Source organism: Lynx rufus, unplaced genomic scaffold, assembly GCF_022079265.1.
Source record: "Lynx rufus isolate CCGP_SWC_20201006 ecotype Redwood Valley unplaced genomic scaffold, mLynRuf1.p SCAF_32, whole genome shotgun sequence".
In the NCBI taxonomy this organism is placed as follows: Eukaryota; Metazoa; Chordata; class Mammalia; order Carnivora; family Felidae; genus Lynx; species Lynx rufus.
The window spans coordinates 4,425,354-4,452,598 of record NW_025814848.1 but is presented as its reverse complement, the minus strand read 5'-3'; the positions used below and the strand labels follow the sequence as shown (position 1 = coordinate 4,452,598).

The 27,245-nt window shown below is 55.4% G+C and overlaps 1 protein-coding gene across 1 annotated transcript in view; it reads right to left on the bottom strand.

The window, feature by feature from the left end:
* Nucleotides 1–235: 235 nt before the first annotated feature.
* The window catches only part of KIF25 (kinesin family member 25), a 45,305-nt gene continuing 18,295 nt past the window's right edge, over nt 236–27,245 (bottom strand). Inside the window, exons 6-15 of the mRNA XM_047093143.1 lie at nt 26,572–26,660; nt 24,724–24,760; nt 16,287–16,354; nt 9,627–9,701; nt 7,301–7,450; nt 3,758–3,934; nt 2,642–2,793; nt 1,340–1,513; nt 847–1,002; nt 236–390 (exon numbers count right to left, since the gene is read on the bottom strand). Of these exons, the coding sequence (XP_046949099.1) occupies nt 236–390; nt 847–1,002; nt 1,340–1,513; nt 2,642–2,793; nt 3,758–3,934; nt 7,301–7,450; nt 9,627–9,701; nt 16,287–16,354; nt 24,724–24,760; nt 26,572–26,660 (1,233 nt within the window). The remainder of the gene's footprint in view (nt 391–846; nt 1,003–1,339; nt 1,514–2,641; nt 2,794–3,757; nt 3,935–7,300; nt 7,451–9,626; nt 9,702–16,286; nt 16,355–24,723; nt 24,761–26,571; nt 26,661–27,245) is intronic.

Below are 27,245 nucleotides of genomic sequence, written 5' to 3'. Positions count from 1 at the left end.
AGCGCCCCAAGTCCCCCAACCCCGAGGGGCGCCTCGGACATGCCCGCATCCGCCTGGGAGTCTCTGCCGCCTTGACGGGTCGGCGTGTGTGGCCGTTTCCTTGAAAACAGGCGGAAGGAAGTCCGGAACAAATGAGCTCATTTTCGGGCACGGACGTCGTCAAGTGACAACAGGAAACTCGTTTTGGGGGGGGGGGGAGCCCATTGCCACGTGCAACCCGGCCTCCGCTTCTTCGTCACCTGGGTTTTCGGGGGGCAGGACTGCCCCCTCTGGCTTGGCCGCGCTGGACTTGCCTCGCCCGGGCCCCAAACCCCAGGCACCGCAGCGTCTCGGCCACGTGCTTCCGGCAGGGGGACACGCACAGGATCACCAGCAGCTTCGCGTCCCCACCTTTATGACAGGACGGAGCAGCAGGTGGAAAGGACCCCGAGGAAAGACGGCGTCTCTACACGACTTGAGGCCGCGTGGGGTTGGGGCACCGCCGGCAGGGACTCGGGCCCGGCCCCCAGCGGTGGCGGGGCCGAGTCCCTCCTGCTGGGGGCGCGGGCCGCGGGGTCGGCCTTGCAGGGCGGGGCACCCTCCCCGAGCCCCAGCACCCAGGTCCCCGCAGAAGCTGCCTCGCTTTTCGGACGACGGGCAAGGCTGAGCAGCTCTGAAGGAACAGCAAAGACCAGGGGGAACAGGGAGCCGAGGAAAGACCGAGAAATGCTGTGGGAGGGACGACAGTGACCCGGGGAGCCAGGAAGTCCCCCGGGGGGACATGTCCAGGGGGCGCGGGTGTGCCCGGGGCAGGGGACAGGGTGGTAGGACACCGACCCGGGTCGCGTCCCAGGGGAGTTCCCTTACCGAGAACGTCCTGGAGAAAGTGGGTAAGCTTGCTGTTCCGGTACGGGACGTGGCCTCGACGCTCCGCCAGGGCCCCCAGGACATCCGCGAGGGCCGCCAGGCTCCGGTTGATGAACGAAGTCTCCCTCAGGGCCGATCCTGTCACTCCAGACACACCTGGGCAAGTGCAAAGACCCGGCCACACAGTTAGGATGTGCGACAAAGCCTTTAACAATGTCAAGGAACGAGCCAGGAAGAGCAAAACCGGGACGTCTCAGGGCGCGAGCGCTGCGTGGGGGGCACACCGGCCGGGGAGACCCCCGGTGCGCCTCACCAGGAACAGGTGGGCAAGAGCCGCGGAGAACAGCACGGCTTGGGGGTTCTCACGTCTGGGGGCGGTGGTGAGACCGCGCCCACGGCGGGACGGGAGAGAAGACAGCGGAAGGGAACAGTGCCCGGCACCCACGGCCCGCGCGGCCCGCTGGCCCCAGAGAGGTGCCTGCCCTGCGCTCACCCACACACTCGCTGCCTGCCAGGTCCACGAGCTGCAGCTTGGCGTGCACCTGCTCCGCGGGTCGCTGGGCCCCCAGGGCCCCGGGCCAGGCTCCGCCCCCCGACGCGCTCCCCCTGCTCCCCTCGGGCCGCGGCCCGTTGGCCTGCTGCTCAGCTGCACGGGGGTGACGCGCACCTAGGAGGGGGGTCCACGAAGCCTCCCTCAGTGGCGCTGTGGAGCCGGACTTCTGCCCGGAGCGCCACCCTCCGGAGAGGAAGTCACTCCCCCTGCAGGCGGGCAGGGCTGCGGCGGGGAGGGGCTTCCGGAGGGAGGCCACCGCTGCGGAAGCTGGGGCTCGCGCCCACCTCGTCCCACGAACAGAGTGACGTTGTTGGAAATGTTCGGTCACGACAGTGATTAAAACCCGGTCCGAAAAGCCTGTGAGCCCCACCGTTTGTCTCCGAATCCTCCTGAGAAATCCCGACAGACCCGTGCCTCCCTCTGGTGCGTGTGTCCACCTCATCGCGTGCTATTCCCAAGACGGCTTCTTCAAGAGAGTTTTTAAAAACCTAAGTAGCGTATGCTCACCGTGGAAAACGTTAAAAATACACAGAATGGGACAAAAACGAACACAAAAGCCACCCTGGTCTCCGCTGCGTTTCCACATGTGGAGACCGACCGTGGGCTCCCGGACAGATGTCCCCTCCCTGCGGGCGAGCCCCTCCTGGGACCAGTCAGGCCGAGCTCGGGGTCGCAGGGCAGTCACGGGCGGGAGCGGGCCGCCCACACCGGCCTGCAGGCAGAGTGAGCGTTGACCCGCTGGCACCGGGCGTCGGTGTCACCGCCGTGTGAAGTTGGGCCCTGCCCCAGCCGTCCTCTGCGGGTGAGCTCTGGCTCCGTGAGCTGGCAGAAGTCAGGCTCCTCGGGCTCCGTCCTTCCCAGCCTCGGGGCCTGATGGCCGGGCAGCGCCCCGGTGCTGGGAGGGTCGTGCGGGCGGCCCGTGTGCGCGGCCCTGGTCCTCGTCCTCACCGAGACACAGACCCTGGCAACTCGGGTTTGCGACCTTCTAAGCCCACGTCGCATCTGCAGTCTCACAGGTGACCTGTGCACCGCGTGCCCAGATGCAAACATGCCCACTCCTGGTTAACGAAGAACCCCCCCCCATCCCCTTTCCCCCCAGCCTGGTTCCAGAGCCTGCACATGTGTTCGCCACTCCCAGCCGGGGCCCGTGCGATGATGCCTCAGAGCCCGCAGGTGCACGGGCTCCTTTCCTTTTGCGTGGATTTCATTCCGTGCCCGGACCAGGCGCGCAGGGCCACTTACCGGGGCTGCCACGGGCGGGGGCTGTGGTCAGAGTCGCTGTTATAATCAGGTGGGATCTGGAAGAATTGGCGTGCACTGAGGTGGCCAGCTCCGCCCTGAGCTGCAGGCTCCCAGCAGCGAGCGCCGTGAACTCCGCGGCACTGTGGACGGGCCTGGCAGAGCGGGGGGGAGGGGGGTGATGGGGAGCTGGCCCCCGGCAACGCGAGGGACGCCCTCCACCCTCGGCCCACGTAAACCAAGTGTGCCCACTGTGAGAGCGGTCTGGAGCACAGCTTAGACAAAAGGCGTAGCAAATCAGACGTTCTCCTTTTCTGACGCCCGGCTTACTTATTGTGAATTGCTTCACTCTGAAATATTCAACCGTCTGGGGGGGCCCAGTGGAGGTTCTCAACCTTTTGAACATCAAGCATCCCTTTATTTATTACGCCCCCACGGACTCCAGGAAGAGTCTGTTTCCCTGTTCTAGTTAGTGACTAACACCTAAGCAGAGGTTCCCATCAGCAGGAGCGATTTTGTTCAGTCTATCAGACAAAAGCTGAAAGTTCTGCTTATTTTGTGCAAATTTGTGGCCAAAGGCATCATTTCCTGTAGGTTTTTTCAGACACTGGAAACAGCTGCAGACCCTTCACTTACTAACTCTGGGACCCCAGGCTCGCTGCCCTAACCCTCATCACCAAGGGGACCCAGCCTCCCCCCACCCCCCAGACGTGGATTCAGGAGCATATTTAGGAGCTTTAGGAGCATGTTTAATCAACACAAGGGGACGTCCTTTCTTACAAGGTGATTAATCATTGGTGTGTGCAAGTGGAATGAGGGCTTCTGTACTTGACCGAGGGACGGTGGGCAAGACCATTTCTCCGAGCTCGTTCCCTCTTCGGGAATAGAACATGTTCTATCAAATTTTCATCAAGATATTTTAAAAGGTTAACGGACTTGTCTGTTTTAACTGTCATTTAAAAAAGATAATTTCTAAGGCGAATTGAAAAATGCGGAACACACCCTAAGCACAAAAGCGCCGTGTGGTCCCTGGGATGAAGGGCCCGTCAGGGAGGCGTGACCAGCTCTGCTTGGGGTCCCGTGAGGGGCAGCGGCTGAAGGGCCACGCGGAATACTCACTCTCGGGTCAGCAGACAGACCTCCTGCTTTGCCTCCTGGGCGATCAGCGCCTCACGCTTGGGCCCAGACGCTGCTGTGCGACCGTCTTTGGCCAGAAGGTCAAAAATGTCGTTATTATAAACTTCCACTATGGACACGTCAACCTTTAGGCTCCTTGACGGGTTTTCTGAGATAAGCCTGGGGATGGGAGGGACACAAGGGACTTGGGTAACCCCTTGGAGAAAGCTGTGGAAGAATGGCTTTCAGAAGGAGGTGACAACCCTCGGCATTAGGGCAGCATCTTACTAACAGCACAAGCACGCAGGAAGACTGGAATGTTCTCTTTACATTGTAGGGTAAGTACCGGCCTTGGGAACAGCGATTTTATCTGAGTTGTATCTAAATCAACGATTCTGGCCCTCGGTACCCTTAGGATCCCAAGCCCACGAGGAGAAGAGGCACAGAGAACTCGTGGCCTCGACTCGGAAAGCCCCCCTGCCCCCGAGTCTCATCCCCGCACGGGAGCCCAGAGGATTTCCAGCACTGTTCCAAAACCGGGGCTCGCCTCGTCCACACGCCTGGAGACAGACCCACAACCCCACCCAGGGAGAGAGTGACCACCCGCACAGCCCCTCACCACTGAGGCCCCCCCGTGTCTTGTGGGGGTCACGGCTTCCCCGACACGCACACAGTTAAGGCCCATTTCACTCTGGCTAGGATGCCTTCCCGTCCGTAAGGGAGTCCTGGCCCCGGGCTGGAGCCCGTGTGGGCGGCCTGGCACTTCGGGAAAACGCAGTCTGGGTGTGTCTAATCCAGGCACTGCCGGCTCAGGGGTTTCCTCAGGAGCCACGAGGGAGCCAAGAAGAAAATGAGCAATTATTGTCTCCCGGTGACACGGTCACGAAAATGAAAAAAGGTAAAATGAGAGAAAAATAAATCCTCCCGGGAAGAGAATTCCTGGCACAGACCTCGGATTGGGATTACTCTCGGTGCTGGGGTCTCCCCGGGGGACTCGAGCAGAGTGACCCTCCAGCCGGAGACACCGCTGGGTGGGGGCCACGCGTCCCCTCCTCACGCCAGAAAATCACAAATGTGACCTCGGCGTGGTTCCCTGCCCCGGGTGACGGGCCGTGTCTCTGGCTGTCACAAAACCCGGATTAGAAGTCTCTCATCCACACGATACAGGGAGAGCTCAAGTGAAGATCTTCTTCCGGGAAATTAGGTCCTCGATTGATTCGTTTGTCCCTCAGTTCGCTGGCTTCTGCCAACAGGGCTGAAAGGCGGTTCGGTCTTGGCCTCGAAGAAGCCGGTGTGCGGCCGGCAAGTACGCGTGTTCCAGTTACAGCACAGTGTGATGCGTCTTACACACAGGTGTGCGAGGCCCCGCGAGGTTCCAAAGGGGGGCACTGAGGCAGGGCGGGTGTCCCCTCCCCTCCCCTCCCCTCCCCCCTCTGCACATGCTGCTGGATCGTCACGTCCGGCTGCTTTCACTCTGGACTTTCTGAGGGCGGAAAGTCACCACGCTCACCCTGTGAATCCCTCGTGCCCTCGGCTTGGCGGCCAGAAAACCCTCCCGACGTCTGCCGATCGGCTGAGATCACCCGGGAAGGACGCGGTGGGAGCCCCGGGCTCAGGAGGGCCCGAGAGGTCCCCGGGTGGCCGTCATCCTGTTTACAATGGCAGGGCCGCCCTTGGTAACCTCGGCCGTCCGAGACCAAGATTCTTTAGGGTGAAAGGTTCACGAAAACATCCTCCAAGATCAACGCCCGGGGTCCGAAGGCTCCAGTGAGGGGCACAGAGGCTGGACCGGCCGCTGCCCCGGGGCCCCTCCCCGGGGCATCCGCCGCGGGTCCTCTCCCTGACTCCCGGGTCCCTGCCGTGTCCCTCCTTCCATGTGACAGCTGGGAGAGCCACAGGCCGCTGCCCGGGGAGGCTTCCCTGGGGGAGAAGCCGTTGGCTCTCGGGCCAGCCCTGGCCTGGCTCCGCTGAGGACGCCCATGACACTCGCTGGGGTTCTAGCCCCTTGAAATTCAGTGTCCCCACATGGAGGTCTCTGTGACCTGTGGTGGGCAGGCTGAGCCGCTGTCCACAAGCCCCCCACCCACCCTGGGGACTGATGTGCTCCTCCCCGGGGCGGGGGTGGGGGGAGGCCAGGGCTGGCCACGGGCCCTCCTCCCCCATCTCTGACAACGCGCACCCTCAGGAGGCGCAGGCCCCCTCACTGGCCTCGCGGCCACTGAGGTTTCTAGAATGGTTGTTACACAGCACAACCTCACCTGTGCTGACAGGTAGTCAGTAAACTTAATAAATGAACGTGTCTGTGTATGCAAATATTTAAAGAATATCGGTTTGAAGAGGCACCAAAATATTGGGCTGTGTGGGAGTTCTTATGTCTTTGGCTCTGATTTTAAGACACAGAAGGGCCGGGCGAGGAAACACAGGGACAAAAACCGAATCTCAGGGCAAGGAGCCGCGTCTTCATGGGAACACAGTGCACACGGCTGCAGTCAGTGGGGTGCAAACGTGAGAAGGTGTGTCTTTTTTTTAATTCTTTTTTGTGTTTATTCATTTTTGAGAGGGAGATAGAAACAGAGTGTGAACAGGGGAGGGGCAGAGACAGAGGGAGACAGAATCGGAGGCAGGCTCCAGGCTCCGAGCTGCCGGCACAGAGCCCGACGTGGGGCTCCAACTCGCAGACCCTGAGATCTTGAGCTGAGCCGAAGTCGGTCGCTCAACCAACTGAGCTACCCAGGCACCCCAATGTTTATTTTTGAGAGAGAGAGAGAGACAGAGAGACAGAGCATGAGCAGGGGAGGGGCAGAGAGAGAAGGAGAGACAGAATCGGAAGCAGGCTCCAGGCTCCGAGCTGCCGGCACAGAGCCCGACGTGGGTTCGAACTCACGGACCGCAAGATCCTGACCTGAAGTCGGATGCTTACTGAACGAGCCACCTAGACACCCCAGGAAGGTGTATCTTGCAGGGCGGCTCCCTGAAGGCAGGGAGGGCTGGTGTCTGGGCCAAGGGGGTGGAGTGTGGGACCACAGCTCTGTTCCAGAATTCCCTGGTGACTTGGGCTGCGGAGGACGGCCTGCTGCTATCTGTTTCCAAGAGTAATTGTGTTGGTAAAACCATAATATGCAGCGGGTCCCTTGTGGGGACGTGTTCACGGGACAGGAGCGTCCCCAACGTGCCCAGCTCCCTGTAACTCCAAAGAAGTAAACCAGAGGTGTCTACTCTTTCCAGGGCCAGGAGGCGAGGAGAGGACAACGGAGGTTTCCCTCGGTCCCCTTCCCATTCTAGAACAGAAAAAACTCTGTACGTGGCCCTCTCCCGGCCAGGGAAGCTGTCTAGCTAGGGATCTCCTTCCAGCAGTTTTCTCTTAACGAAGCGTTTCGACATAAATGTGCCTTAAGAATTTCTAGCGTCCGTGGTACCGAGGCGTGGCGTGTTTGAACACTGCGTGGTTTGTCGTGGGTCCTGGGAGGAGCACCGGGTGTGGTCTCCGCACCCTCCCGTCCCCCCACCCCCGCTGCTCCGGTCCCCCGCTCGCTGCCCCCCAGGTACCTGAAGAGCTCTCCGGCAGCCCTGGGCAGGACTCCCAGGTCGCTGTGCGGTTCCCACGGCGGGACGGGCTCCCCCGTGGACTGTGGGCCCAGCATGGTATAACTCTTGCCACATCCCGTCTGTCCGTAAGCCATGATGCAAACGTTGTACCTAAAACCCAACACGGATTTGAGTGCCGGAGAGTGCACAGCGCGTCTCCTGCCCTGACTGGATTCTAAGAAAAATGTTGACTTGGATGGACGATGCCACACACTTTGCTCTGCAGTCCGTTTCTCCAGCCCTTACGAGTCAGGCTTTCCTAGAACTGCAGCTCTTCTGTGCACAATCCTGCAGCCGTGTGGTTCAGAGCACTGGATTCAACCACAGTCACGTCCACACACACACAGCACGTATCTCATCGGCACCTGCTTCTCCTCGGCGACTCCGTGTTTCCTCCAGGCGCCCGCTGCTGGCGCCCTGCGCTCAAGGTGCGCGCGGGGATTCCAGCCTGAGCGAGACCCCCCCTTGTCCCCGTCCACCTTCCGTGCAGCCCGGTCAGCTGGGGCTTCTGATGCACGCGGAATGACTCAGAGGTCTGCATGCTGTCCTGGGCCGTCCTACGATATCTCCCCATCACGCACATGACCCGGGGCATTGCTGACAGCATCGTGCGTAACGATCGTTGCATATTCTTGTGCTTTGTTAGTTCAAGGGGCTGGGTGTTTCCACACCCACGGTCAGCCGGTGTGTGCCACAGCGTTTCTGACAGGCGAGCGGCCCCCCACACCCCACAGACGGGTCACGTCCCAGGGGACACGGACGGTGGCTGGCCCTCTACAGTTCCTTCCAGCTGTTTCTTCAGCCCGAAACAACGGAAAGATGGGAACACGGAAACAGTATTTGAAATAGATGTAAATTTACAGGATATGATATAAATAGATAAATGATATGGATTTATAGGCGGGGCTGTGTGGGCACAGGTGTCCCAGACCTCCAGGGGCGGAATGCTAAGCCCTGACCCCCGTCACGTCACGGGGGAGGTGAGACCGTGCACCTCAGAGGTGGCTCAGGGCCCACCTCAGAGACGCTGATTTAACTGATCGACCTTTAATCGATGGACAGCCTGAAGGATCCCCAGCAAGCCAAACTCACAGAGGCTGTTGCTTCGACCACAGGACCTTGCAGAGTGTTCTGACTGGCTGCTGCCTTTAGCAGGGACCCAGGAGGCCTACCACCCGGCGTTTTCGGTAACAAGAGCCTCCCCGCACCTGCCCCGAGGACAGGCGTGTGCACACCGTAGACCACAGCAGACAAGCGAGCCCTGACGGGGACCTTTCGAACCCTTTAGGGACGTGGAGAGGAAGGAAGCCTCTTGAAGAAAGCCTCCCAGGACTTAACAAGGCCATCTGTTTCGCATTTAAAATGGAAAGGCAGCTCTGGGGACGATCGTGCAACCACCACGCCTTTTCTATTTCTGGAACCTGCTTACTAAAGAGAGGCCTGCCTAAAAGAAAACAGAGCTCTCCCGTGGCTCCCAGTGGAAGAACTTTTGGGGGAGGATATAAGGGCCCCCACATTCAGCTCTTCCGGGAGAAGAGCTGTAGCAGAAGCTGTCATAGTGCAGGGTGGGCCCCGCGGGCGTGTGCCACGAGAGCCACGTGGCTCTCCCGTGAGGACCTGGCCCCCTCTCCGGCCCCCGCCGTGCGTTTGGATGCTAGAACGCCGCGGGCGGAGACAGCCCTGTCGTTACAGCTTCCGTGCTGCCGACGTTGGCCGTGTGGCAGCCTTTGCTGGGCAAACACAAACACGCCTTCTTCAGGACACTGCACGCAGCCTCCGCCTCCAAACTGGGGTTCCTCCAGGCACCCTGAAGTAGGAAGTCCTGGCGTTCTGTGTCAGCGACACAAACCTGGCTCCACTCGTTGCTGAAGACACAGCAACTCCGAAGGTGGGACCCGGGGCCAGAGGCTCCTTCTCGAAGGGCTGGTGAGTTCCTCAATCTAGAGTTAACGTGCTTCACAGACCTCCTGAAAATTCTAAAATGCACAAAGAATCCCAGAGAGAACCGGAGCAGGTGCTCACGGCCGTCAGCCCGCACACACGTGACTAGAACATCTTTAGGACCCGAGGCAGGTGTGCTCACGGACGCCCTCCCTCGAGTCCCGCTTGGTCCTTCTCCTGGCACACCCAGCCCCCCCCACCCCCATGGCCACTAATCAACAACGGGGCTACGGGTTGCTCTGCGTTGTATAAAATGCTCAGGCTCTAACGTGATACACTCATCCTGTAGCAGGAATGAGATCTGCCTGTAACTGTGATCACTGACCTTGGAGATATTTTAACTCACCCGTCCAAGAGTGACGTAAGCAGGGGGCACGCATCCCCAAATACCGCTTGCTGGGATTCCGCGGGGCCATAAACTCTGAGAGGCACAGGGAAGAGGATGCACAGTTGGAAGAAAAAGAGATTTACCTCAGTAACCAAACAGGAAAACCTGCCGAGAACTCTATCTTCGTCCACTTCCCATATGAGCCCCAACATCGTCAAGATCCTTTTTTTTTCTTCAACAAGAAAAGGTTAATTCCATGGCCTTTCAAGCTAACAGAGGTTAAGGAAGACGGAAGAATTGTCTCCTCTGTTATAAAAACACAATAAGCAAAATTATGAATGCTTGCAAAGCAGAAAGAAAAAGCAGGCAAGAAAAAAGAAAGAAAGAAAGAAAGAAAGAAAGAAAGAAAGAAAGAAAGAAAGAAAGGATACCATGTAATTATCCCGGAACTAAATTAGCTCCACTTAAGTGGGTCCAACAATAATAGCGTAAAAATCATACTCCAGGCAACATTTGATACACAGTATTTGATTTTTATGCTGGAGCTCTTAACAAACAGTATTGTTTTCCTAGGCCCCAGGTTAGCTGGGCACCAGGACCGGGTGTCCGCTGTGTGAGGGAATCAGTGTGGCTCTGTGTTTAGAAGCTCCCACAAATACAGCCAAGCAGGAAGGACTTCCAAAAAATGCAGTTCACTGCACAATTTGAAACAAGACCGGAATGCAGCCGCAGAGCGGGCCTTGTGCCAGACTACCGAGCGCGCGAAGCACGCCGGGCGCAGATGTACCGAATCGAGTGCACCCTGCATCCAAGCTTAGCCTCCTGAAATACAGGCTCGTATTCGGCTGGAACCAAACTTTTCTCTTCTTCCATTTTTAAAACGTTTCATAAGGTCCAATTGATCCCTGTTATCGCTAGAAGCAGGATTAATTTTATTTTACTTTTTAATGTTTATTTATTTTTGAGGGAGAGAAAGAGCATGGACAGGGGAGGGGCAGAGAGAGAGGGAGACACGGAATCCGAAACAGGCTCCAGGCTCCGAGCCGCCGGCACAGAGCCCGACACGGGGCTCGAACCCATGAACCGTGAGATCATGACCCAAGTGGAAGTCGGGACTCAAAACTGACTGAGCCACTCAGGTGCCCTGATTTTTGAGAGAGAGAGAGAGAGAGCCGGGGAGGGGCAGAGAGAGAGGGAGACACAGAATCGGAAGCAGGCTCCAGGCTCTGAACTGTCAGCACAGAGCCCGACGCGGAGCTTGAACCTACGAACCACAAGATCCTGACCTGAGCCGAAGTCGCACATTTAACCGACTGAGCCACCCAGGTGTCCCTACATTTATTTATTTTTGATAGAGAAAGACAGAGCACAAGTGGGGAAGGGCAGAGAGAGAAGGAGACACAGAATCGGAAGCAAGCTCCAGGCTCCGAGCTCTCAGCACAGAGCCCGACGTGGGGCTCAAACCCATGAGCTGTGAGATCATGACCTGAGTGGAAGTCGGGACTCAAAACTGACTGAGCCACTCAGGTGCCCGGATTTTTGAGAGAGAGAGAGAGAGTCGGGGAGGGGTAGAGAGTGAGGGAGACACAGAATCTGAAGCAGGCTCCAGGCTCCAAGCTGTCAGCACAGAGCCAGACACGGGGCTTGAACCCACCAACCATGAGATCATGACCTGAGCCGAAGTTGGCGCTTAAGTGACCGAACCACCCAGGAGCCCCAAAGCGGGATTAATTTTAAACTTCAGAGGCATCCCTTATACAATGTGGGTCATCATGCGTGATCAGGAGGGCATTTGGAGCAAGGGGTGCGATGCTGAGCTCCTGAATCTCTTTTTTAACTTGTCCCCCAACTCCCCAGGGCCCGTCTACTTTGCACAAACCCGCCCTCCGCCCGCAGCCGGTTGAAGCTGGCCTCGTGTCCATCTGCTTTGTCTGCAAATGTTTCGATGTGTGTCTGAAAAGGACGTGACTGTTCCAAAAACTTCACAATGTCACCGTCACCACATTTTGGAAAACTAGCAGTAATTCCTTACTGTCACCCCCAAAGCCGTCCAGCATTCTCTGACGTTTCTCCCGCTCTCCGGCGGGCTTATTTTTCCTGTCAGCTTTTAAAAATCACGATTCAAACAAGGCATTCCCATGGCCACTGGCCAAACGTCTTCTAAATCTCGAATCTATAGTAGGGGTCGGCAAACTTTTCCTAAACAGTAACTAGTTGAGGCTTTGTGAACGTCTTACTTAAACACTCAGGTCTTTGCCACCAACGTGAAGCCAAGGTCAAGGGTCCTGTGCCACCTGCACTTGGTAACACTGTATCGAGTCATTACTCAGGAGCCCAGGTGGACACAGGGAAGCGATGACATAGATCCGGGCGGGACACTGACTCCACTGGACGTGACGTGTGGTCGTGCACCGGCCACCCCAGAGTCAAAGGACGCGACTTTGCGCAGGGGCAGTGAGAGAGGTGGCGGGCCTCGTGGATCCGTGCAAACATCAGTCACACTCGTGCACACGAACAGCTGCGTCAGAAGATACCGTGGGAGGAAGTTCCCATCGATGGCAGGAGGAAAGCAAACTGAAAACCCAGCCATAACCCTCATGAGCAATGTCCACATCCTTTACGGAGAAAACTCTAAAACTCTCCTGAAAGACATAACCCAACTCAAGCAAATAAAAAGACAGACCACGTACTTGGACAGCAAGACTCAACTCTGTGAGGAAGTCAGTCTTTTCCAAAGTTAGTTTATAAACTTGCCTTACTCCCCCTCCCAAAAAAAACACCCCCAAATACCACAGATGCCATCACGTTTTTCTCTGGAGACAGGTAATGTGATTATACAATTGCGTTGGCAAAACAAGAGGTCAGAACAGAAAGGAAAACCCCGGGGAGAGAAGGAGCGGGGGCAGGGCTGTCCCTGGGGACCCTCCGTGTGCTGTGACCGTGCACCTGAGCCGGGGGAGGGGGCGTCCAGGGCACCCGACACAAGTCTAGAACTGGACCCGCGTGTGCCAGCTGTATGATAAAGGAAGCAGCTCAGATTAGCGGGGAAAAGATGTGTTTCACTAAGTGGTGTCACTAACTGGGGCGGTACGTGGAAAAACGTAAAATGGGATCCATCCCTTAGACAATATTCTAGGATGTTCCAGACGGGTCGTGAGTTTAATGTGAGAAGTCAAACCACACAAATATTAGAACACGTGGGTTTATTCTTCTCTAACCTGGTGGCCTTTGTCACTGTAATTAAGTTAACAGGGGGACAGCTCTGGCACAGGGAGGAGCTGTCAGAAGCAAAAACAAGATAAAATAACAAACTTGGAAGAACGGTTGCAACTTAAATCACAGACAAGAGGTCGATATCCCTAACATACAAAGTGCTCCGGAAAACAAAGAAAAAGGCCGATGCTGATTGTGTTGTAACATCTCCTTCCGTTTCTCACGTGTTCCTCACGCAGGAACATGTTCCCTGTATTTCTTCTTATATCAGAAGTCCTCTCTGTATCTCGTAGAAACACATCTAGAGACGCGAGCTCACTGGAGAAAAAGCTGCAGGAGGCCGTTAGCTGCCCGACAGGGTGTCCGGCCTCCCGCCAGAGAAGCTGGGTGGAGGCCAGAAGCTGGGAGGCCCCAGGTCCAAGCACGTCCTGGCGGGAAGCCGTGGGCACGGGGGCCGGGGGGGGGGGGGGTTGGCGGGCCAGCTGACCGGCAGGGCTAACCCAACCTTCACTTGCCGGGGGGAAGGCGAAGCCGTCCTGGGGGTCCGCTCCACACAGCCGGCACCCCCACCGTCCCCAGGGTGCGCCCAGCCACACTGCGGTCCTGACCCTGTGGGGCTCAGGGGGGTCTCTGACCCTCTGCTCCTATCTCCTCTGTGCCTTTGACCCTTGTGTCTCCCTACCGGAATGTCCTCTCTTCTCTGCCTGGTTAACGCCTGGTTAACAGAACGTCAGGACTGGCGCAGACACCGTCAGCTCACCTCCAGCCCCGCCAGCCCGTAACATGAGCTCAGGGAAGGCTCGAACTCACGACCCCGGGAATCGATGCAAACGTGTGGGGACAACACAGCATGAATGCGTGTAACGGGGGACACAGCCAAGGGTCCTTCAACTACCTGATACATCCGTTGTGCTCAAAATAATGAAATTACTTCTTATTTTTCTCATGGCATTTTGGGCCAATGGCGCCCACTTTTAATTTGCCATTTTAAAAAATAATAATGTATTTTTATCCCACTTAGAAGATAGCAGCAGTCTTCTGACTCTGGGCCCGTTCATACCTTCCCTGAATTTTTTAGGAAGGAACGTATTTTCCCCTTCACACATATTTATTTTTAAAAAGGGGCTAAGTACTGAAACTGTTGAGAGTTTCTTTCAACCCTGAAACAAAATATTTTGACATTTATTAGTTCCGTCAAAAGCTCTTATAAAATAAACAGTGTTCTGATTTCATAAGACCCATATGCTCTGCCGATTTTGAAGTGGGACAATCCTGAATAAATTCTTCCCCGGAATAAATTCTTACGGAGATTTAAATGTGAATTCTTGCTTCTTGCTTGGATGGACAGCGACTGGTGCAAATTCCTTCCTTTCTTTTTTTTGTTCAGCCCAAACACCACAATCGAGACCTTCCCCTTCAGTCTGACCCCAATGTGTATGGCGTGCTGCCCCCCCCCCACCGGCTCCCCAAAACAGAGGTCCCCGCCCCCAGCGCCCTGCCCCCCTTCCCAGGTCCCACGGCCGCGGCAGGCACACGACGGCCCAGACTTGACCCTGGAAAGGCGTGTGAGCGGCCGGCCCTGGCTTCTCCACCCACAGTGCCCGCCCAGGGGCTCCTGACAAGGCCAAGCCCCGGGACCCGCACAGACGTGCTTGGAACACGTGAGAAGCCCCAGGAACACGAGGGGGATTGAAGACCCGCCCTGTGGCAGCGGGCTGGGGTGGTGTGGCCCTCCTCGCCCTCCTCTTGCTCGGAGCGCAGACAACACAGGACCCGAAACGCCCGGCGAGACACAGGTGGCCCTGAAGGCCCACGGGAAGGAACATTCCAGGTGCACGAGGAGAGGCAGCCGGGCTGCGGACGAGAAGCTGGTGCTGACAGCCGGCCCCTTTCCTCTGAGAAAGGCCCCCTTTCCCTGGTGGTGTCGTGTCTGAAGCCACACGGCCACTTCAGCTTTCTTGTTAACAAAAGCATCAGAGTTTACGGATTGAATCAGGACCCACACGTCACAATTAGCCCACTCGCCTCCTCAGGTCTCCCTGAAACATCGACTGTGTTTTTAAAATGGATCCCGCGCTTCGGCCACGGAGGCGGCAGCTCCGTGGGCACAGACGAGTGCACACAAGGCCGCCACCGAGACGGAGAGCAGCTCTCGGCACGAGTCTCCCCCGTGGCCTCCCCTGTGGCCTCTCTTGTGGCCTCTCGGTGGACAACCCCTCCCGCCTCCCAGCTCCTGGCAGAGTCTGGCTTGTTCTCTACCCTCAGGCCTTCGTCTCTTCCAGAAGGTCTGGGTCACATAGAAAGCGCGTTTCATGTCACAGAACACCGTGTCCAAAGGGGCGGTGCCACCTTCGTCCGCATCAACCACGCTGACACCTCCAGCCGCCAGCCCGTGGTTTCGGCATTGGGCCACGTGGACCGGTGGCTTCCAGCCGGCCCTCCCACAAAACTAAGGACGTCGGCGTCTCTCGGCTGCAACGCCTGTACTGACACTTTGCCCACCTGCTTACGGCGTGGTCTGTTCTCTTCCTCTCCGGGTACAAGTGCTTGGTAAGCTTTGTGATTTCCAAAGGTTCGCTCTGGCCTGGGGCTCGCCTGCCCTTTCTCCTGGTGACGTCACACACACAGAGCGGACGGGTCTGTGGCAAAGCCCGATACATCATTTTCTTGTATAAATCGCGCTTTTTGTGGCATTTCTGGGAACTCTTTGCTTAACTCGAGGTCACAAAGACTTTTCTCCTGAGTCATCTTCTGAAAGTTTTGTGGTTTTATGCGTTATATTTAGGTCTAGATTCCATGTCAGTTACTTTTTTGCAAAAGGTGTGACCCACAGGGGCGCGTGGGTGCCTCAGTCGGTTGGGCGTCCGACGTCAACTCAGGTCATCATCTTGCGGTTCGTGGGTTCGAGCCCCGCGTCGGGCTCTGTGCAGACAGCTCAGAGCCTGGAACCTGCTTCCGATTCTGCGCCTCCCTCTCTCTCGGCCCCTCCCCCGTTCGCACGCGCTCACGCTTTCTCTCTCAAAATAAATACACAAACACTGAAAAGTGTGGTGCACAGACCAAGGCTCATTTCCTGTTTGCAGGCTCACCCACTGCTTCGCCGCTACTTGTCGCAAAGGCAAGCTTGGGGCGCCTGGGGGGCTCAGTCAGGCATCTGACTTCGGCTCAGGTCACGATCTCACGGTTCGCGAATTGGAGCCCCGCGTCCCGTTCGCCGCTGTCGGCGTGGAGCCTCCTTGAGATTCTCTCTCGCCCCTCTCTGCCCCTCCCCCGCTCACCCTCTCTGTCTCAAAATAATAAATACACTTAAACAAACAAAAAAGACAAGACATGCTTTCTCCACTCAATTGCCTTTGCTCATTAGCGATTAGTGCAAATGATGGGATAAATTGTGAATTTCATTAACCAAATGCTAACGCAAGATTTATATTTGCGTGACTTTGTTTTCTGTGTCAAAGCACTTACCTCTCAAAACTATAAGTGTTATTAATCGGCGGGTGAGCGGCCCGATCACATTTCACCAGGACTGTTTCCTAATAAAAAAGCGTAAACAAGGCAGTTAAGACACAGCCAGTGCTGCACTGGTAACACTGAGCAGGGGTTGACAGACCACAGCCCTCGGGCCAATCCAGCCTGTCGCCAGTTTTTGTAAACAAAGTTTTGGTGGAACGCAGCCACGCCCGGTTTACGGATTGTCTACGGATGCATTTTACTGAACCGCACAATTGAGTAACTAAGACAGCGACCAGATGGTCCCCAGAGACTAACATTTCCTTCCCCTCTAGGGGACACGCCGGCCGGGCGCTGGTACGAGAGGAAAGGCGCCTCTGAGAGAAACGCCCAGAGGAGCTCGTTCTCTGCTACAGACGGGGGTGGGGGGGCAGGGGGGGGGTGCAGCGGCCCAGGGAGGGGCCTCTGCGGGCACTTGACCTCTCGAGTGAGGCGTGAGACTTTCCCAGGACCGACGAAGTCCCATCTCGGACATGTTATAATTTCATTATAACTGGTGGGGCTAAAAGTTTTGCTTTTTTTTTTTTTTTTTTTTTTTTTTTTCAACGTTTATTTATTTTTGGGACAGAGAGAGACAGAGCATGAACGGGCGAGGGGCAGAGAGAGAGGGAGACACAGAATCGGAAACAGGCTCCAGGCTCTGAGCCATGAGCCCAGAGCCTGACGCGGGGCTCGAACTCACGGACCACGAGATCGTGACCTGGCTGAAGTCGGACGCTTAACCGACTGCGCCACCCAGGCGCCCCAAAAGTTTTGCTTTTTAAACGTGTGGACTTTGGGTCTTGCCCCGCTGTCTCCTTCAATGCCATCTTGTGTGGACACGAGCAAAGGCTGTCTTCCACAAGAAACGCAGCATTAGATTACTTCTCCTGAAGCGCAGAAACAAAAATACACATTCCGAATGGGTTCCAATTCTAAGACAAAATGCAAATTCATGACCAGGCCTGTAGCAAGAAGTGAAAAACAACCAACATTTGATTTTTCCGTGACAGCCACTGGAGGGTGTGCCTTCCCGGCTTCCTGCGGGTCCCTTCACGTATACGCGTGTCTGCAAAAATAAATGCGTGTCCAGAAAGCGGCCTGGGTAGGCGCTGAGGGCATAAACTGTGGAATTCAATGCCATTTGTTCTAGACGTGGTTGTTACTTCCCGCCAGCGTCGCGGGCCGGGCCGTGGGAGCCGCGTGTGGTTGCGTTTGGATCTGCGAGGGCCGCCGGTTCAGGCGCTGACCTGGCCAGCGAGGTGAGGCCATGTCGTCCCCGTGATCAAACGTGAAATGCTACAGGCACACAGGTGTGCGTGTGGGTAAGACGGGCTTTGAAAAAATTACTCAGCGGTGGCCTTGCCAACACACTCGATAGTTAGGCCTTGATTTCACCGGAAGCATCTTGCATGGGCCTTCCCTTCCCGACACTCATTGCTGCTGCTCCTGGGGCGGGGTGGGGCGGGGGGGGGGGGGGCGCTGGCTGACGAGATGGGCCCTGGCTTCCCCCCTGCGCTGGTCTCTCCGTCTCCAGCCCAGCGGCCTTCCTTCCAGTCCACGCTTTACGTCACTGCCTTGGAAATCTTCCCAACGTGTACATCAGACGAGAAGGGGATAAGTCACCTCAACCGAAAAGTGTGAGGAGCTAGTGACAGGACGTCAAGCTGTGGGCACACCATTCAAGGCCTTATCTCAAGCTGCCAAGCCGGGAGTGGCAGAGTGGGAGGCCGTTTGCTACCATTAGGAAAAGTACGTCAGAGCAGAAAGGGCCGGAAACCCGTCCACGGGGACTTTGGCCAGGACGGAGCAGCGGTCCGTGACTGGGGCCCCCCGTCCCGTCACACGGCCGCCGCTGCCCGGGCACCTTATCTAGTTACTATCCGAAGGTTTGGGGGTGGCTATGTCTCAACACGGCTTTCAAGGAAGAGGTCTTATCCTCAGGGGAGTCGCTCACGGAGAGTTCAGTTCTCCGCTGAGGATTTATTGAGCACCGACGGTGTGCCAGAAGCTGCCACAGGGGCTGTCTGTCCCCTTATGATACCAGTAATATTAGTATATAATAACAGTAATACCCCTATGAAGGAAGCAGCTCCTAAATCTTAAAAAAAAATTTTTAATGTTTATTTATTTTTGAGACAGACAGACAGAGAGAGAGAGAGAGAGGGACAGAGAGAAAGGGAGACACAGAATCTGAAGCCGGCTCCAGGCTCTGAGCTGTCAGCACAGAGCCCGACTCGGGGCTCGAACCCATGAACCGCGAGATCATGACCTGAGCTAGTCAGACGCTCAATGAGCCCCCAAGGCGCCCCTCCTAAATCTTTTTAACTCCCCAACTCTGCAGGAAGATGCAGGACCGAGCAGTAAGGCACTGACACCGTCTTCAGAGCAGAAGCCACACCTGGCACCCGGACCCAGGATCTGACCACCAGCCTCGGCCCCTCGCTCCCCACTTGAGGCATATTTTCGTGGCGGTATTCCTTTAATTTTGTGTCAAGACGTAACCCTAGCCCCTCAGGATGAACGGCGCAGAAACACACACCCCAAAGTGTTTTTACTGACGTCTTCAAATGTCTGCACTTTAACCATAAAGAAAAACAAATGGAAAATGCTAAGGTTTACAACGTCTCACCCAAAAGCTCAAGGGACACCCTATAAGGAACGTAAGAAGCCATAAAAACAAGCATGAGTCCAGAAGCTTCCCTGGCTATTTAGAATGTCATCCTACGGTGTGATCACTAGGTTTTAAGCAACATCTGAAATGACTCCAAGGGCAGAGTCTCATTTTCCCAAACACAGCTTAAGTGTTCTTCCCTTCCTTTCCGAGCAAACGCCTCCTCGTTCATAGCACTCAACGCCCTTCTCCTCACAAATGAGACTCATTTCCCGCGGCCTTTCAAGATAATTTCCCTTCATCCAAAATTTCAGGCTCTTGCCCCCCGGCATCCTTCCTCCCGGGAGGGGAGCGGCCGGGTACTCCGAGATGGTCAACGCAGACCTGCGGGCACCGCTGTGATGGGCACACCTGCCTCGTGGAATTGCGAGGCTCCCCGGGGGGGGGCATGTGGAAGGCGCCCGGCGCAGTCGGTCGTCGTCTTCCTGACGTTATACCAGTATTCTAGGTACTTATGAACATTGTATAATTTATAGGTTTTATTGGCATCTACATCAATATTCAATGCAAGACACTATCGAAATAAAATTTGAACTGGTGATGACCGCAGACGGGGAGGGGAGGAGGGGGTCACGTAAATCATTGCCACGCTCCAGTTTCCAGGCTGGGCGACAGATTCGCAGAAGTGACCCACAGGCTGGGCCGGGTGTTCCTACGCTCCCAGACGTCCTCCCACGGCATCCCCTCGGAGATCAGGGACCCAGCCCGGGAGGGTGTCCACTCGCAGGGCACACGTGCGTGCGAGTGCGCGGACTGGTGTGCTGGTCCGTGGCTACTCGGCGGAGCGGGGACAAGACGTGGGCCCGAGCCTGCCGGCTGCTGCAACGCCTGGCCGTGGCATCCAGCCCCACCTTGCTCATCACCCGGCACCGCAAGGGCCGCCAGGACCACAGACAGTCACCAGCTCCACACTTCTTGAAGGTCTTTGGGTAAGAAGCAGCCACAGACTTCTTCACACCTAGTATAGACCCTATTTGCTAATTCGGACTCTGGTACAACTTGTTGTGTGACCCTGGGTGCTCATTTATCTTCTCGAAGCCCCATTTCCTGCCATCTATGAGATGTGCCGGCAACGGGGTCGGCCCTGGTGCGCCTCACAGAATTCGCTAAGTCCATGGTTCTAAAATTTGGATAAATTAGTTACCTACGAAAGGAGAAAATATTAGGAACTCTGTAGTACCTACTCCAGAGACGTTACGCAGAAGAGGGTCATTTTCAGACACCGAGTGAAATAAGGGCAGTCCAGTGGAGGGCACTCGGCCGTGGCAATGGGTCTTCTGGCAGAGGGGTGTGTCCTTTCCTGGGATGGTGTGCACGCTGGAGACGGGATGAGGGACAAATTCTTTGTGAATCCGATTTGAAGCCATGAAATAACTGACCAGTAGAAGAAAATGTAAAAGATAGAGCTTGAGCTTGAAGTAAGCTGATGGGAAGAGAAAGAGAATTTCTTCCTTAAATCCTTGTAACTCCTTAAAAATGCAAACATCTTGTTCTGACCAAAGTCTGTATAAGTCACACTAGCTGTTGTAACAATTTTCAATTCTTCACAATTGGTTCATATTTGAGACACTAAATCTGGGTTCTAGAAAGCCCCTCTTACACCCACAATTTCACCGCAGGAAAGAGCGGATTTCACAGGCCTCAAGAAACCGAGTGACAGAGCCGAGGTGCACGGTTAGCCTGTGACTCCGGTCTTCCGATTCCTATCCTGTTTCGTTGGTGGCAGAACGGACAAGAAAGCCCCAGGCTGTGGAATGAACTAGAAGCGTGTGTATCATTCGCTCGTGTGCACGGAGACACGGCCATGCCAGATCTAGAACCGAGTGTCATGGTGAACAGAGGGTGAGGCCTACACGCGGGGGTGCAGACGAACTTCACAAATCGGCGGCGGAAAATTATGTGCGATTCCACCAAGAACCCCAGAGAAGTAAATAGATGCGGGGGTGGGGGGGACACAGATGGTCTCATTCAGACTGGGATGCCCGGGCAGGCTGAGCGGAAGGGCATTCTGGAAGGAGGAAAGCGCATGAGTCCTGCAGGCAGCAAAGGGCTTGTCACGTTCAAGGCCAGTGTAGCTGGGAGCAACGCGTATGTTCCTCTGCACAAACAGGGGTCAGAATTGAGACTTCCCAGTTTCTTCTTCAAGCCAGGAGGCTCACGTATCTGACCAAACTGCATCTTCAAGGACTGCTCTCCCCAGCCACAGAGCGGATCGGAGATTCGGGAGGGCGAGGTCGGCGAGGTCCAGGGACAGGAGTGTGGCCCCAAGTGCGAGAGCGATGGGAATGAACTAAATCAGACCCAGGGGAGATTCCTCCTGCAGAACCGACAGGCAAGAGTCCACAGGGACTCCCACATTTCTGGCACCAGACACCGGGTGGATGACTTTCCCTTGCGAAGATGGGGAGACGGGAGCAAGGGTGTGTCCGCAGGGAAAATGCGGAGCTCAGGTTGGGATGTTCTATGTTTGAGCTCATGCAAGCATCCCCAAATACCGGCTCGAGACGCAGAGGTCTCCCTCAGCGTGCTTTCGCGCCTCATCCCACCAGACACCGGAGTATCCGGGGTGTGACCGCACGTCTCCGCTTTCTGCGTGAGCCGAAGCTGCTGGCAGATGTCGCCGCCATCACGCTTACGGCGAGGACCAGGTGAGCCTCGGTTAGGGGACAAGTTAAGGACCCTATGAAACTTTGATCATTAACGATTTTGTCTTAGGGATGTCAAACCCATCAGTCTTTGTCACGCGCCTCTCAGAAAATGTTTTTGACCTCAGCTGCAGATATTTGCAGGAGAATCATTTGACCCCTAGGCTTCCTTAGCTGTATTCGGAAAGTCAAGCCTGTGACCGTCAAACTGAATGGCTTGATAAGAGTGAAAAATAAGGGGGAGCCACAGACGAGCAGACAAAGCTGCAAATCTCTTCTTCCATATCTGATTGTCAAACAAGCAGATGCGTGTTAAGTGGGAAATGCACCTAACTAACCCTGAAGACAGCCACCGAGAACTAGGGACAGTGGCCAGACTCCTCCCCGCGAGACTGATTTTATTTACAGTGTGAATCGTCAACGATTCAATGTTGGATTAGGTCGCAAACCGCAGCGCAACGCTGTGCCACACGTGTGACACAGACTCTCACGATCTTCAGACTCGGGAGCACCCGTGGGAGCCCAGAGCCCGAGGTCACTACACTGACCGCTCGCCTTCTCCGCACATTTAGTGACACAAAGCTCCGGAACCAGCAGCTCGATTAAGTTAAAACACAACTTGGGTTCCACTCAGTCCTTCAGAGAAAATCCAAAATGACCCAATCAAAAGAAATGTTATCTTGATGCGTAAAATATAAGGAAACACAAAACCCTCAAACTTCTGAATTTGAAAATTCAGTGGGAATTTGACAGGAACCGGAGAGGACAGTCACGAGGTGAACACACGACAAAGAACATCTATAATAGAAAGCAGGGACGACAACAGGTCTTTATAAAGCACGTGAGGGCCAGGTCTCGGGCTCGGAATACATTCTCCCACTAAAAACTGAAGGTCAACCAGTACACCCGCAGATCACGCACGGTGCAGAAAGGACCAGTACTCGACCACGGATACTCCGCGTCTCCACCTATAGAAGGAGATTTAACAGGATGCATCAGGGCTCCTTTTCACTCAAATTCCTAACAATGAGAATTTAATTTGTCTCCTTTTGCTTGACTCAGTCGTACTGGTGTTTAAGGCGACAGACAACGCATCAAGTGATAGACCAAAAAAAAAAAAATCCTTCAAAACAAGGACTTTTTAAAGTGCTTATTTGCAGAGACTGTTGAAAGAGTTCTCAATATCGCTCTAATGGTTTCCTGGGCTGCTGTGTAAAAAGAAAGCCGTCGATCTGTGAACCGAAGTGGCTTTAGGAAGAGTCACCGCAGATTATGACATGTGACCACCATAAGACGGACTCCAACGACAGACCTTGTCAGGGGGCGGGGGGGAGCAGCCCCTCGCGGCTTCCACCCGGCACCGCGGCATAGAGGACCAGGGTCTGGGCATCAATACAGCTGAGAGGTCACCTTCCACACGCTTTCTAGACTCGTGCAGCAATGGTCGTAACAAGCGGCAGTGAAGTGTAAGCCCAACGTATCTTCACGTTTATTTACGGAGATGCTCAACCATGCACAAAACTGGAGGAAACAGGATAATGAGAGCCCTCACCCAGCACTCTTGACATTTGGTCCACCTTGTTTTATACAGATGCTCAACCCACCTCCCATTCCCCTGGCATATTTTAATTTAAATACGAGACAACACAGCATTTGATTTCACTTATGAGGACTCGGTTTTTCAGCACAGCCCCCATGCCATTACCATCTCACTTCAGGCAGTTAATACAAACCCACACGTAGTCTAATTTCTCTGGTTGTCCCCAAAATGTGGTTTACAGTTGACTTGTTCAGAGACTGTGATTACGAGCCTGGGGCGTCTCCCATTCTGCCTCCTCTGCCCTTCTTGGCGTTACTGATTTCTCAGAGGAATCGGGTCACTTGTCCTGTGAAGTGTCTCACGTTCTGACTTGGCTGATTTCTTTCCTCTTGTTCAAAATGGCAGACCCCCAGACTCCATTAGATGTGGGCTCAACTTTGCAGCCCAGTCTCTTCACTGGTGGGACTGTAGCACCTCATGGCCTGTGGCCACCTCGTCACATCTGAGCATCTCTCCGTCTGTGAAACTTCGAGTGCTCTGGGTTCTGGAACCTTCTGTGGTAAAGATCCTGCTGTCCCCTAACCGTCTAGCACCCACTGAAGACTGTCACCCAGACCTATTAGGGCTCTCGAGTGGTGACTTCTATTCTTATCACTTACTCTGAATTGATAATCTAGAATCTTCTGAAAAGGAAAACTTTCTCTCGCCAACTATTTATTTACCCTGAAACGCATTTCGTACAGGAAAGGCATCATAAATGTTTACTTCTTTGTAATTTTTTAGAGTGATAGACCGATGCTCTAGCCCTCTCCAAAGGCCATCAATGAGATTTAAAGACGGAAGTACTTGCGAACTGAAGGTTTGCGTAGAATTCTGTACTTTTTCAACCTGGCTCCAGTCACGTCTCGAGCTCCATTATTTCACCCTACGGCAGTGGGCATCCCTTCTGCATTTGTGGACACAACCCCACCGTCTTCCCTACTCGCTTTACTGCCCGGGCGCGTCCTGTACTCCCAGCAGGTGGAAACCACGGTCTGGGTGCTGGGCTTCCCACTGTTGCTTCCAGGCCTTTTGGGTCGATAAAGCTAAGAAACACGCAGGTTCTGAAGAGAAAACAAAATTGCGGGCTGGTAGCAGACACGTCCGTTTCATAATTTTAAAACGACACGGTTCATGAGGAGCCACATCGGTTCCACGCTTGCGTTTCTTGCCTTATGCTCAGACCACAGGTTCCGTCCTTTCGTGCGCTGGCTGACTTGGGGGCTGGAAAACCAACGAGAGCAGAGCGGCTTTCCTGACACACACACACCTACAGTGAGGAGGCCCGCGGCTTCGCACAAGGGACGCGCACGCAGCCTGCGTTAATTTCTCGCTCCAGCGGAAATCCGGACACAGAACCCATCTTTGCTATCTGAGGAGGCACGGAATAAAGGGGGAAACTCTCCTATGTTCACCCGTCTCTGGTTTACGCCCAGGGGTGGACGTTTCTGGGGCCCACGGGAACCACCACACAGAGAGCTCCTCCAAGTGCGGCGTGCTGGAGATGTGACTCACATCATCGACGGCGTGGACCACTTCCGCAGGCACAGAGCTGGGGGTAAAACAATGACAATAATGACCACGCACATCACTGTGGAGGGTCCTTCTCTTTCCCTAATCCCCAAACTCTTCTCTGCCACTGTCATTTCTGCCGGGCCCTCCTTTTGTGGTCGCTTCCTGTCCTCCCCCCTCCCGCCCCCGTCCTCTCCTTGCCTTTGGGTTTGTCTCGTCACCCCCGCTTCTGCCCCTCACCCCTGCTCTTGTATCAGCGTCTCAGATTTTCTCCCTGCTCCTCATTCCCGTCTCTCCTCCGTCCGCCCCACGTTCTCCGCCAACGTTTTCTCTTCTGCCTCTGCTTTTCATTCTACGTTCCCTTCTTGTGTCGTGCGGGAGAGACGGACAGATCTACAACCCGATGCCTCCTGCAAGTGCAGCTGTGGGGCTGACTGATGTGCACACAACGTCACACCAAGGTCTCCGCCTTCAGGACCTTGGCCGTTTGAAGGCAATCATGAATCTGGCAAAAGGCAACGTGTCGCAGAAATGGAAGCTAAATGAACGTAAATGATGTAGGAACACAGGCACAAGGTCAGGAAGCCGCTCGGGAAGCTCTGAGAAGCTAGACAGCCAGGAGCAACGGCGTCCGGCAGAACTCCCCGCAACGGCAGACACGTTTCTGCGTCTAAGCAGCGGCCCGACATCAGCGACGGGAAAGCCACGCGTACGTGAAAACACCACAGTCTGGAGCTGCTGGCGGCTGTGTTTCCAGGTCCTTGGACCTCTGACAAACAGTACACGGCAACCAGTCAGCACAGCACATACGTGTTATGCCCACGAAAAGAAAAAAATACGCAGCCACTGTCAAAAAGGTACAAATCGTATTTCATGCTGCAGGACTGACCAAGGGCCTTCCAACGACCTTCCCAAGCCAAGTGCTAGACCGTATGATGCAAACGTCAGTGTGGCCCGAGTGAGGCCCGTACAGCAGAGCAAGGCTTGGGCAGACGAGGGCAGGACCCTGACACGAGCCACCTCACAGGGCAGAAGGCAGTGCCTGTTCGCTGCGGACCTGCTGACGGGACCGACCTGACGCAAGCAGGGGACAGTGTGAGGCGGCGTCCCCGATGGAGGGCCTAGAATGTGGAATCCATCTGGCTACAGTGGGGAGAAATTCCCACGGAGGGAAGGGAAAGTCATACTTAGTAGGGTTTTCAAGCAAACAGCCAACCAAAATGATTCCAGATAATTCCGTTATTCATTAATACCGTCAAAACTCTAGGTCACAAGGGGCGCCTGGGTGGTTCAGTAGGTTGAGCGTCCGACTTTGTCTCAGGTCATGGTCTCAGAGTTCATAGGTTCAAGCCCCGCCTTGGGCTCTGTGCTGATGGCTCAGAGCCCGGAGCCTGCTTCGGATTTTGTGTCTCCCTCTCTCTCTGCCCCTTCCCCACTCACACTCTGTCTTTCTCTCTCTCTCTCAAAAATAAATAAACATTTAAAAAATTTTAAAAAAAGAAAAAAAAAGCCTAGGTCACAAACACCAGCTGAGTCAGTACTAGTTACCTTTCTGCGCCCCTGAGGGGCCTCTGGGGTAAATACGGGAGGGTGCTCCCCATACAGAGAGAGGACCAGCGAGAGCCTGGCCCTGCCCGGCACTGAAAGAAGGCTGGCCGCGTCGGTGGTCCTGCTGTTTCATGATGAGCAAGGCAGCTCCCCACCCCCCCCCCACCCCAGGGACAGACACATCCTGCTTTGGGGCCAAGGGTAGGAAGATGGGAGGCGTGGGAAACCGCTGCATTTTCTATTGTGTTCCTTAAAACAGACACACACACACACACACACACACACGATGCGAAAGCAAATTACCTGTTCTGTGAAGCTGGATCCTCGGATTCCTCATCAAAAGGCAACAAAGGGCGGATCCGGCAGTGAACCCTGATATTCCCTTTCAGCTCCTACGACAATAGAGTTTGTCCCTGTGAGCTCAGGGGCAAGGCCGAGCGGACGGACTATTTCCTCAGAGAACGCGGCCTGACGGCCGCTTCCCCGGGGCGTGAGCGTCGCGTTCCCCACCCACACCTTGGCTTCTGATCAAGTCCCCACGGAGTGGCACTGAGCAGTCAGCGTTATTTTAGGCTTTTTAAACATCCACACGGAAGCGTGTTCACTTGGCAAACCATCATCGTGTGGTGACGAGTGTCCAGAAACCACCTCTCGATGGGGACCCGCGTCAAATTTCTGAGGCATTTTGGGAGAAGTTTCTGAAACCTGGTACTTTTCCAGACCCCGCCAAGCGTTCACCCAAATCGTGGCACGATGTGGTACTTCAGAGACAAAGGGCAACGATGTGGGACAACCGCTCCACGTGCCCCCACGTGGAAGAAGGGAGCACGTCCGCACGGCCCGGCTCGCCTCGGCCAGGCTGTGCCCAGACCCCCCGACGGCGCGGGTCTACCACGTCCGGGTGCCCCTGGCTCCACGCTGCACCCCGCTCTCTGGCACTGTGCGCGCGTCCTTTGCCCCCTGGTCCTTTCACAGCG